Raw genomic sequence first — 13150 nt, 5'->3', positions numbered from 1 at the left:
CCATTTTCTTCTCCAGGCGATCTTCCCAACCTAAGAATCGAACCCAGGTCTCCAGCATTGCAGGAGGACTCCTGTACTGCAGGCGGATTCTTTACAGACTGAGCAAGGAGGGAAGTTTTGAATGGTGGTTCTTAACTAAAAGTGATTTTGCCCCCCAGAGGAGGACAATGTGTGGAGATATTTTTCATTGTCCTAAATGAGGACTGTTTCTTAGCACTTTGTTTACAGAAGCTAGGAATACTGCTACACACCCTACAGTGCATAGGTCAGCCCCTGACAACAAAAATTTATCCAGCCCAAAATGTCAATAGTGCCAAAGCTGAGAAATCACTTTTCATGTAATGCACATAATGATAGAAAAAAGAAAAACTGACAAAATAGATATTTCAGAATTTTCAGATGAATCAAAAGATTAATGCAAAGACAGACAGCAGTATAGTTGCTTCTAATTTTGATTGTGAAATTGAAAATCTAAGACTCTGAGTCTCCAGGGGACAATATTCTAGACAAGTATTCTGAAATTCAAGCATTGATGAGTGAACAATACGTTTATAAGAACAAAAAGGGACCGTGGTATTCTCATCCAGCTAGTCATTCAACATGAAAACCACACTGTGCAATCTTTTACAATAAGAACTGGAACCATCTCATTTTTCCAAAAGGGTATGTAATCTTTTTTGATATGTGTGCAACTAAATGTATTGAAAAGGATCACATGTGAACAGATGACAAAGGCAGGTGTGTAAATAAAGGTGGTTGGAACAAAACAAATAATGTAAAAAAAAATTTAATGCATCCAATTAATCATTCTAATTAATGTTTATGAAATTAAAAATGAAAATGTTTTGCAATTATGAAGCAGAGATGACTGACTTCTCTTCAACAATACTAACAAAGTTCACAAAAGTATTGAGTTTTGAATATGAAATATAAGAAGTACCAGTAAGAATAAGCTAAATTTATCAATATGCATTTGAAATCATTTAGAGCTGAGACAAATCTAATTTTAAGAAAATTAAATATAAAAGTGTTACAGCACAAAATGAAGCTTTTGTTGTTTAATGAAATACCTACTTAATCCTTAAGTAATGGGCTACCTGGTACATTATAATTTTGATTAACTTAATATTTTAAGCATATTTATAATGCTTAAAGACTTTTCCTTACTCCTTAATAAATGTAAGAAAATCATTCTTTAATCTCTTAAGCTTGGTAAGATCTAAGAATACTAAGAATGTATTATGAGTTTTGCTGTACACTTTGAAATGAAATCTAAATGTAATATGATGAAAACCTCCAAAGTTGCTACAACTTCTACAGTGTCATAACAAAACTGATTTTAAAACAAAAGTTTTACAAGGAATTTCTGAGTGATAAATAAATGATACTCAGTATTTTCAGTAAATGTTCAGAATAACAGCCTTCACTAGATACCATGGTTCACAGTTTAAAGTGTTTTAAAAAATAATATTAAAACAAAATTAGAAAAATAAATATACCTTAACAGACTGTAAGATGCTAGTCCCCTGCTCAGTTTCAATTTTGCAATTATCACACTCAATATTTTGGACCTTTACACAGCCAGACCCTGATGACTGGATATTCAAATCTACAAATGAAAAAAAGAAAATCCAAGTTACTATGGCTAATGGCTCCAAAGCACTTAAGTATTCTGCAGAAATTCAGTTCCTCAGTCATGTTCATAACATTACAGAATTCTGGGAAGAACATAGTTGTCAGTAGTCTCTCTCTAAAGGTAAGGGACCTCCACCACAGCAGGACCAAATGTAAAGCCCTTTTCTACCAGTTTTTAAAAAGCAGTTATTTCTGTTGGCCTCTATCATCTAAAGAAAGGAAGTAACATAGGACGTAAGCAAAGGAGGTCGAAGATTCCAAATTCTTATAGGCACACCTGGGAAAGATCATAGAAGCCTCTTTCCCACTGAGAAAATACACTCACACAAATTTGAGTAAGAATACAGCAACTTAACATCATTATGGTGAACTGGATAAGTCATTTAGATTATTCTCTTTTAAAGTTCAAAGATTTGTTTCCAAACCTCCCTCAAATTTAAAGCATACTGTAGAAGAAATGTATGTATCAGTGTACATGATCATGACTAAGGTTTTCAAATCCTACCTCTAACCTTCCATATTATCATGCAGCTATATCACAAGGTAATCTGAAGTAATAAAGAGTAGAACAACACAGAGTAGAACACTCTGAAAAATTTAGTACTGAATAATATTAAAACCTCACAATTGTGGATAACAGTAATATACATGAAAAAAGTTTAGAAAATAAGCCATGCTTAGTTTGAAAGTTTAACCTTGTGTGTATGCGTACATGCTGAGCAGTCTCTGACTCTCTGCAACCCCACGTACTGCAGACCACCAGGTTCTCTGTCTTTGGAAGTCTCCAGACAAGAATATTGGAGTGGGCCACTCCTGGGGATCTTCTCGACCCAGGGATTAAACCTAAGTCTCTTACATCTCCTGCACTGGCAGGCAGATTCTTTACCACTGCACTACCTGGGAAGCCCAACTTTAACCTTAAATTCAACTTAATATGTAACCTTAAATGTGTCTGTATAAAAATTTAAAACACCAATACTTAATCCCTAATTCAAATATTGATGATTTCCCTTAAACCAGACCAGTGAAGTAATGCTGCCCCAAACACAAACTACTGGGGCCTAACACTACAATTCCAATAAAGATCAGTTTCTACAGTTGTGTATATGGTAGTCTCTATAAAGGAAATATTTTGATTTGGATTAATATAAAAAACATAAAAGACAATTTTACCCCATATTTACATGGATGCAAATGTAGCTGGCAAATTTTTAGCCATTAAGTAGTGTTATAACATAAGCCTTGATCTCAGGCAGTAAAGACAGGCATGGGGAAAAGAAAACAGACTCTAAATATACTCTACCCTCAACAGATGGGTAGAGAAGTTAAGGCTAGATATTGAGTGGTAGTAATGCTATTCTCACTCTTTCACTGAAACAGTTATAGACAAACTGGAGGAACACGAGTTGAGTATGAAGAAAACTGAACTATGTTGATTTGAGGGGCCTGTGGAATACACACATGGAAACAGTAAAATTGTAAATGGGATTCTGGCTCTGAAAAGAGGAATCAACAAATAATGAGGTTTGGGTAGCTCATTTTTATCTGAGCTGCCATAAAATTTTGTTTATCTCTATTTCAATTTTCAGTTTATTTTGTACTATCTAATGCATTAGCAAATCTTCCTCCCCACTGTAGACTTTTATATTTTGAGATCAGGGTCTCTTACTCATCTAGGTTAGTTTAAAAAAAAAAAAAGTTGAGAAGCAATAAAGCATAGTTGTTCAGCAGACTTTAGTCAGTTCAAATCTCAGCTCCACCACCTTATATCTGAGAGACAACAGGCATATTTTTTGATCTATCCCACTAGAAATAAAGTTTCACGCGGGCATGGATCTCCTCTACTTGTTCACCCATAGTAAATACTCAGTATATGAAACGTGTGCTGTGCTGTGTTGCTTCGATCATATCCAATTCTTTCCCACACTGTGGATGGTAGGCCATCAGGCTCCTCTGACCATGGGATTCTCCAGGCAAGAGTATTGGAGTGGGTTGCCATGCCCTCCTCAGGGGATCTTCCCCACCCAGGGGACTGAACCAGTCTCTAGTCTCCTGCATTGACATGAGGGTTCTTTACCACTAGGGGGTCATCAAACTTGTTGAATTTCAATTCTCTTACAGTAAATGGTGACAAAACAGTGTCTATAATATAGTGCAATTGTAATTAGAAAAGATTATCTTGGAAGTGTTATCTGCTATTATGATCATTAATGGTATCTTCCTTCAGTCTTAGGAAGGCAGAGAACCTAGGAAGACGTTCCTAGAGAAGTGTCACAGAAACTGTGGCTTCCATGTGAGAAATAACATGGAACTCAAAACACCTAGAAAATATATCTGGCAGCCATTATCAATTGACCTTTCTGGGACAATCTAACTATGTGTTTTTCTTCAAAGCCTGCAACTCACAGAAAATTTACTTAGGCCAAAATGAATGCTGAGGTTTTCAGTAAGAAGCCGGGTGCCTATTAGAAACCAAACACTTGGTCCAGATTATATGGAACATACTATAGGCAAGGCTGTTTGGGGAACAGACCCCAGGCCATGAGCAAGTGGAAATGTGGACGGCCTGCCATGCCACTGAATGGATTACCAAAATACTATAACCCTGAAAAATAAAACACTTTGTTATGGACAAAGTGCAGTAACACAAATAGGAACAAAGTGTCAAAGGAGGATAAGACAATAAAAATGTTATGTGGCTTGCTGCTGCTGCTAAGTCGCTTCAGTCGTGTCTGACTCTGTGCAATCCCATAGACCGAAGCCCACCAGGCTCCCCCGTCCCTGGGATTCTCCAGGGAAGAACACTGGAGTGGGTTGCCATTTCCTTCTCCAATGCATGAAAGTGAAAAGTGAAAGTGAAGTCACTCAGTCGTGTCCGACTCTTAGCGACCCCCATGGACTGCAGCCTACCAGGCTCCTCTGTCCATGGGATTTTCCAGGCAAGAGTACTGGAGTGGGGTGCCATTGCCTTCTCCGGTTATGTGGCTTAGGTTATTCCAAATCATGTTTCTACTAGATTTGTAAAATTGCTATAACTGAAAACTTAATTCCTAACTGCTACTCAGAAACCCAAAGTAAAACAGGAAAAAAAAGACACAGCTTCTGAAGGGGTCAGGAGTAAATTACGTTGAAAAGTCAGGTCCAAAGGGACAAATTAAAAATGTACGTCGGCCTAATTTCAGAAGGTCACAGGGTGTGCCCCGGGACCCAAACCCGTTTTACAGTCACTTACCAAACTTCAGGGGCGCGTTCACTTCCACGGACGCCTGGTGGTCGATGGCATCAGCTACGATGGTCACCTCCTTCTGCCCCTCGTCGTAGTTCACCTGCAGGCCGGCCAGGGCCCGCGCCCCGCCCTCCACTCCGCTCACTCTGACCAGCACGCGGTCGCCGTCTGGGTAGGTGAGGGGGTCAAGGGGCCTCACGGTCAGGTGGCATGGGAGCCGCGCCCGCAGCCGTCCGAAAGGGCTCACCAGCAGCGCCCACTCCTTCAGAGTCCTGCGCGCAGGGTCAGACCTAGAGACCTCGGGCTGGGACCCACCTGAGCCGTACAGCCGGGGCTGACATGTCCCACAGGCCCAGCGCCCGGTGGCCTCGCCGGCCGACACTCTGAGCAGACAGAGCCGGAGGCAGCCCAGCCCCCATCCCGAGAAGGGGAACATGGCGTGCCCCTCTTTCTCCCTCAGATTACTTCAGCCTCAGGTTAGTCTCCCCACGTCCCGTCGGCTTGCCGCTGGGCTGACCAAGCCAAAAGGGAGATACTTGATAAGAGGGTCTGCTGAAGCAATAGCAAGACCGCTCACTTCGTTCAGCAATGTAAACGTCAGCTACACGGGTCTAGGCGGCAAATTGGAATTTTAAAGTTCTAAGTATCCATCCTGACCAGAACCCCTCGCCTACTCCCGCCCCTTTCGCAAGGGCCGGTGGGATAGGTAGTTCCAACGGTGGCCGATGTTGAAGGGTTTGGAAAACTGAGAAACTACATTTCCCAGAAGGCAATGCGCAGGATGCTAAGGGTAGTTAGAGCCAGCTATTGGACGGAACTCGGAAGGCCTGCGCTTTTCCCTCAAGCCCTTTAGCCATTGGAAGGACGACGGCGGGGTGGGGGGGGGGGGGGGGGAAATCTACACCGGTATCCACTGGCCAATGGAAAGCGAGGAAAGCAAAAGATGGGCCAGGCTGCTTGGTTTCCTTGGATACCGAGGACGCGACTTCTCCGAAGAGGGTGGAGCTTTGGAGTGAGACAGAGGAAGATCCACTGAGAAAAATTAGGAGCCTAAATAAGGATCAGGACGAAGAGAAGAGCTAAGAAACTGCGCTTTTAAAGGTGAGAACGTGATTTAAAATAGGAGTACCCTCAGTGAGTGGTTAGCTCCAACGTCATTAAATTAGTGCGGGTTACCCTGGAATGGAGAATAGCTCTGCAAGAGGTTAAAGACTCATTAGTATTCTCAAAGGAAACTCCCTCTTCGAGAGCAAATATAGGAATATCATTAGCGTCTTGTCTCCTTTCAGACTCTAAATGACCTCAGGGCAGTTCATTGAATGTATCTGAATTTTAACTGCTTGCTCTTAAAATTAGGTCAATAATACCTTCTTTGTCTTGCCTCAAAGGTTTTTTTGTTTTTTTTTTTTAAGGGATCAAATGAGATAATGGATGTGAACACCAGTGCACAGGCTGTCAAGTTGCAGCTTATACTATTTTTATTTTATATCTAAAAATCCTAATGAACTGAGCTAAAGTCCTCAAGGGCCCAAGTCACAGAGTTCTTCGCAAGCCATTACCTGTTTAAAAATTAAGTGTTTTTCTTAAATTATCCGTTATCCTTTCCTCCTTTCTGTCCTAGTCCATCTCCCTCCTTATAAAGGCTCACTCATGATAAATGCAAGCTTTTAGGTTCATCAGGTTTCCACTGCATATTATATCTGTCCTTGGTTTTGTGTTTCATTTCATCATAATTATTCAAACTGATCTACAAACTGTCTTTTTAATAAAATCCCACAGGAATAACTTTGCAAAAGGCATTGGTTTAAGCATGTTGAGAACGCACTCAACTTAGTTGTTCAGTTCAGTTCAGTTCAGTAGCTCAGTCGTGTCTGATTCTTTGCGACCACATGGACTGCAGCACACCAGGCCTCCCTGTCCATCACCAACTCCCGGAGTTTATTCAAACTCATGCCCATTGAGTCAGTGGTGCCATCCAACCATCTCATCCCCTGTCATCCCCTTCTCCTTCTGCCTTCTATTTTTTCCAGCATCAGGGTCTTTTCAAATGAGTCAGCTCTTCACATCAGATGGCCAAAGTATTGGAATTTCAGCTTCAGCATTAGTCCTTCCAATGAATATTCTGGACTGATTCCCTTTAGGAAGGACTGGTTGGATCTCCTTGCAGCCCAACAGACTCTCAAGAGTCTTCTCCAACACCACTATTCAAAAGCATCAGTTTTTCCATCCTCAGCTTTCTTTATAGTCCAACTCTCACATCCATACATGACCACCGGAAAAGCCATGGCCTTGACTAGACAGACCTTTGTTGGCAAAGTAATGTCTCTGCTTTTTAATATGCTGTTTAGCTTGGTCATAACTTTTCTTCCAAGGAGCAAACGTCTGTTAATTTCATGGCTGCAGTCACCATCTGCAGTGATTTTGGAGCCCAAAAAAATAAAGTCTATCACTGTTTCTATTGTTTCCCCATCTATTTGCCATGAAGTGATGGGACCTGATGCCATGATCTTAGTTTTCTGAATGTTGAGCTTTAAGCCTACTTCTTCACTCTCCTCTTTCACTTTCATCAAGAGGCTCTTTAGTTCCTTTTCACTTTCTGCCATAAGGGTGGTGTCATCTGCATATCTGAGGTTACTGATATTTCTCCCAGCAATCTTGATTCCAGCTTGTGCTTCATCCAGTCCAGCATTTCTCATGATGTACTCTGCATATAAGTTAAATAAGCAGGGTGAGAATATACAGCCTTGATGTACTCCTTTTCCTATTTGGAACCAGACTGTTGTTCCATATTCATTTCTAACTGTTCCTTCTTGACCTGCATACACATTTCTCAAGAGGTAGATCAGGTGGTCTGGTATTACCGTCTCTTTCAGAATTTTCCATGGTTTGTGGTGATCCACACAGTCAAAGGCTTTGGCATAGTCAATAAAGCAGAAATAGATGCTTTTCTGGAACTCTCTTGCTTTTCTGATGATCCAGCAGGTGTTGGCAATTTATCTCTGGTTCCTCTGCCTTTTCTAAAACCAGCTTGAACATCTGGAAGTTCACAGTTCATGTACTATTGAAGCCTGGATTGAAGAATTTTGATCATTACATTGCTAGCGTGTGAGATAAGTGCAATTGTGCAGTAGTTTGAGTATTCTTTGGCATTGCCTTTCTTTGGGATTGGAATGAAAACTGACCTTTTCCAGTCCTGTGGTCACTGCTGAGTTTTCCAAATTTACTGGCATACTGAGTGCAGCACTTTCACAACATCATCTTTCAGGATTTGAAATAGCTCAACTGGAATTCCATCACCTCCACTGGCTTTATTCATAGTGATGCTTCCTAAGGCCCACTTGACTTCACATTCCAGGATGTCTGGTTCAAGGTGATGCTCACACCATTGTGATTATTTGGGTTGTGAACATCTTTTTTGTACAGTTCTTCTGTGTATTCTTGCCACCTCTTCTTAATATCTTCCGCTTCTGTTAGGCCCATACCATTTCTGTCCTTTATTGAGCCCATCTTTGCATGAAAAGTTCCCTTGGTATCTCTAATTTTCTTGAAGAGATCTCTAGTCTTTCCCATTCTATTGTTTTCCTCTATTTCTTTGCACTGATCACTGAGGAAGGCTTTCTTATCTCTCTTTGCTCTTCTTTGGAACTCTGCATTCAAATGGGTTTATCTTTCCTTTTCTCCTTTGCTTTTTTGCTTCTCTTCTTTTCACAGCTATTTGTAAGGCCTCCTCATACAGCCATTTTGCTTTTTTGCATTTCTTTTTCTTGGGGGTGGTCTTGATCCCTGTCTCCTGTACACTGTCACGAACCTATGTCCATAGTTCATCAGGCACTCTATCAGATCTAGTCCCTTAAATCTATTTCTCACTTCTACTGTATAATCATAAGGGATTTGATTTAGGTCGTACCTGAATGGTCTAGTAGTTTTCCCCACTTTCTTCAATTTAAGTCTGAATTTGGCAATAAGGAGTTCATGATCTGAGCCACAGTCAGCTCCCAGTCTTGTTTTTGCTGACTGTATAGAGCTTCTCCATCTTTGGCTGCAAAGAATATAATCAATCTGATTTCAGTGTTGACTATCTGGTGATGTCCATGTGTAAAGTCTTCTCTTGTGTTGTTGGAAGAGGGTGTTTACTATGACCAGTGTGTTCCCTTGGCAAAACTCTATTAGCCTTTGCCCTGCTTCATTCTGTACTCCAAGGCCAAATTTGTCTGTAACTCCAGGTGTTCTTGACTTCCTACTTTTGCATTCCATTTCCCTTAATGAAAAGGACATCTTTTTGAGGTGTCAGTTCTAGAAGGTCTTGTAGGTCTTCATAGAACCATTCAACTTACACATGGCAAATATTTTTAGATTAAATAGGAAACCCTAATGGATGATTTTGTTATGGTATGGTAATTTTGTTATGGTGATTTTTCTGACGCAAACCAAGTCAGTGGAATTGGCAACTGAACAATAATTGTCTATGTGGCAAAAGTCATTGCTTTACTATTTTCAAATAAATAAAATAAAACTGACCAACACATTACTTTTTGGATCATCTGAGCTTTAGAATGAAGATTATGTACATTAAAGTTAACATAAGATATTAAAAAGTTAGTGATACTTTTATAAGTCTGATGTCATGTAGCAAGTCTGTCCGCATATCAATAATAACCAATAAAAGTACCACCTTCCACCTTTATGACATTATAGTTTTCAGAGCATATTTACATGTATCATCTCATGGTATCCTCACAAAACACTCTGTATTTTATGCTCACATTATTGATGAAGAGACAAGTTTTGAAAGATTAAGAAACTATTAGAAGGTCTGACCCTCTCACCACTCTACTAAAAGGTCCTTCTATTTTCCTGACACCTTTGGAGAAAAAAAATTATTTACGAAATGAATAGAAAGTCGTATATAACTTCCCTCCATATTTAGAATTTACTTGTAAAACATTTTTGCACAGTCAGTTTTTTAAAAGCCATTCCTGCAGTCATGAACATGCAGTGCTCATAGGAGTATATTCTTAAAACTTTCAGAGTTCAGTCTAGCAATATGCATAAAGCACCTTAAAAATGTGTGTATCCACAACCTAGAAATTGTACTTTTTGGAACTTAATATAAACATAAAATTAGGGATATTCACAAAAACTTACATTCAAGGAATTTTTTTACAGGATTACTTATGATAATAAAGAACTGAAGCAACTTAAATGTCCAAAAAATAGGAGGGTGTTACATTAATTTGTGAACATCTGAAATATTATGCAATAACTTAAAAATTATATTTTGAAGACTGTTCAATGATATGTGAAATCTTCTACAACATAAAGAAAAACCTATAATTCTCCTTCTTTGTATCGAAGAACTACACCCACAACTACCACACATAACTTCCCTTCTGACACTTCCAGTCATCCAGTGTGTGGAGGTTTTCCCCTCAACAAAAAGCAGTTTCTGTGACACCAGCTGGATGTCCTACAATTCAACTCAATTCTGACACTAATGTTAGATCCCATAGGTTAGGGGTTCAATTCCACAAAACTGCTCCCACCCACTTCAGATGCCGATCACAAGTAGGAAGTCTTCAGGTTACCCACAACTTCTATCCCATTTGGCTAGAAATTGGAAATTCCCACAAGCCCCTCCTCAGATTCAATTAATTTGCTAGTGTGGCTTACAGAAATTGGGGAAATACTTGAATTTACCACTTTACTAAAGGATTAGTAAAGGATACAGATGAACAGTTAGATGAAGAAACACAGAGGGTGAGGCCTGGGAGGGTCTGGACTGCAGGAGCCTCTATCCCCGTGGAGTCAGGATGTGTTCCTCTCCTGGTGTGGATGTGTTTACCAATCTGGAAGCTCTCCAAACAGCATACAGTCTGATTGTTATGGAAGCTGCATCATGTAGGCTTATCAACTCCATTTTCAGTCCTTCCTTCTCAAGAAACTTGGGGGCAGAGCTGTAGATTCCAAGCTTCAAATCATGTCTTGTTTTTTCTGGTGACCAGACCTCATCCAGGAGTCCACCCAAAGGCACTTCATTAAAACAAAAGACACTCCTATCACCCAGGAAATTACAAGAGTTTCGGGAGCCCTTTGTTGGGAGCCAAGGACAGAGACCAATTGATATATATTGTTCTGTTATCTCACAATAATGTTAAGTGACATGAGTAGAATATAAAATTGTATGTATAGTGTATGATCTCAGCTTTATAATAAAAATAACAGGAATTTTAACATAAAAGTATATTTAAAAATATATTCCATAGAAACAAATAATTAAATAGGTAAAGGATTTCTTACCATCTAAATGCCCATGAATATTTTACTTAATTAATATTCAGTGAGTGTACAATTTAATGTAGCATGATGAAATTTTGTCTGAGATATTTTATATTTAACTATTCTGATAGTTAAAGCTGTGGTTTAAGCAGCTGTTTCCTAAGCTAGCCTAGTGATTAATCTTTGACACCTCGTCCTGTGATGAAGACTTAACATACTCCAGACAGCCTTATAGAACAAATTCATTCCATACTGGACTATACATCTGCAAAGTGAATGACAGTCTCTCATTGAGTGGCCGAGTCTTTTCAAGGGGGGCAGGGAGGGTGGGGCCCCTGCAGCTGGAAGTCCTGATCTGCCTAGGGCTCTTTAAACTTTCCATTTGGCTGAAGTACACCAGGTCTTGATCACGCTCAGGAGATCCCTTCCCTGTGTCTTCCATTCCCTTCACAGGGGCTGTGATTTACAGAGAGTCCTTCTAGGAGTTAACTCATCATGAGGCTCTCAGGCTGCAAAGTCGTGAAGATTCAAGGCTTTTTGTGGATGACAGGAAATGGTCCTCACATTAAGTTCTGTGGACTGAATCTATTCAGAAAGGGATCTCTCTCAAGTTTTAAAAAAGGGAAATTTACTTGCCTCGTGCTACAGAAATAAGAAACTTAAAAAATTTGTGCTTGAAGATCCAATAACTCACAATTGTAAGGTCACATACAAGGATAAGCATTATTATAAGTAATTTCATTACAGCATTAAAAAAATGCCAGCTAGGTTTTCTAAGTTGCAGAGCTCTACAACTCTTACACCCTATGAATGACAGATGATACTTGCATGACATCAGCACCTGTCTTCCATCTTACAAGATGCTCTGAGTGATATCAGTCACAAAAATCTCCTGTGGACAGCCACAGCAGGCTATCACAAAAGCAAAAAGAAAACCTACACGCTAGGAGAAAATATTTGCAAACAATGCGACCAATAAGGGCTTAGTTTCCAAAATATTTGCAAACAATGCAACAAATAAGGGGCTTAGTTTCCAAAATATACAAGCAGCTCATACAACTCAACAACAAAAAATAAACAATGCAATCCAAAACTGAGCAGAAGACCTAAATAGAAATTTCTCCAAAGAAGAAATACAGATGGCCAATAGGCACATGAGAAGATGCTTATCACTAATAATTAGAGAAATGCAAATCAAAATTACAATGAGGTACTGCCATGTCAGAATGGTCATTATTAAGAAATCTACAAATAACAAATGCTGGAGAAGATGTGGAGAAAAGGGAACCCTTGTATACTGATAGTGGGAATGAATGTACGTTGGTGTAGCCCCTGTGGAAAACAGTATGGAAGTTCCTCAGAAAAGAATTATCTATATGATCCAGCAATCCCACTCCTGGATATATATATCCAGACAAAACTATAATTCAAAAAGATACATTCACCCCTATGTTCATAGCAGCACTATTCATGATGGCCAGGACATGGAAACAACCCTAAATGTCTATCACTAGATGAATGGATAAAGAAGGTGTGGTACATATAAACAGAGAAACACTACTCAGCCATAAAAAAGAATGAAAAAATGGCATTTGCAGCAACATGAATGCAGCTAGAAAATATCATACTAAGTGAAGTAAGTCAAATACAGAAAGACAAATACCATACGATTTCACTTATATGTGGAATCTAAAAATGGCACAAATGAAACTATCTATGAAACAGAAACAGAATCACAGACATAGAGAACAGACTGGTAGCTGCCAAGGGGGAGGGATGGAGTGGGACGTTGGGGTTAGCAGATGTAAGCTTTTATATAAGAGTGGATAAATAACAAGATCCTACTGTAAAACACAGAGAACTATATTCAGTATCCTATGATAAATCATAACGGAAAAGAATATATATATCTCAATAATGTATATATACAGATGTGTAACTGAATCAGTTTGCTGTACGGCAGTAATTAACACATTATCAACTATAAACATTAGTCGCTCGGTCACATCTGAA

At 39.5% G+C, this 13150-nt stretch overlaps 2 protein-coding genes across 3 annotated transcripts in view; one reads left to right on the top strand and one right to left on the bottom strand.

Annotated features, from left to right (window-relative positions):
* The window catches only part of FAM185A (family with sequence similarity 185 member A), a 66341-nt gene extending 60807 nt beyond the window's left edge, over positions 1-5534 (bottom strand). For both annotated transcript variants that reach the window (XM_043873298.1, XM_043873300.1), the window contains exons 1-2: positions 4868-5534; positions 1500-1609 (exon numbers count right to left, since the gene is read on the bottom strand). In XM_043873298.1, the coding sequence (XP_043729233.1) occupies positions 1500-1609; positions 4868-5297 (540 nt within the window). In that variant the 5' untranslated portion in view covers positions 5298-5534. The remainder of the gene's footprint in view (positions 1-1499; positions 1610-4867) is intronic.
* Positions 5535-5779: 245 nt separating this feature from the next.
* Positions 5780-13150, top strand: part of CCDC146 (coiled-coil domain containing 146) — a 144023-nt gene continuing 136652 nt past the window's right edge. The window contains exon 1 of the mRNA XM_043872043.1: positions 5780-5962. The gene's annotated coding sequence lies outside the window, so the exon portion shown is untranslated. The remainder of the gene's footprint in view (positions 5963-13150) is intronic.

This window comes from Cervus elaphus, chromosome 18 (assembly GCF_910594005.1).
Source record: "Cervus elaphus chromosome 18, mCerEla1.1, whole genome shotgun sequence".
Taxonomy (NCBI): Eukaryota; Metazoa; Chordata; class Mammalia; order Artiodactyla; family Cervidae; genus Cervus; species Cervus elaphus.
This window is presented reverse-complemented; position numbering and strand designations above follow the sequence as displayed.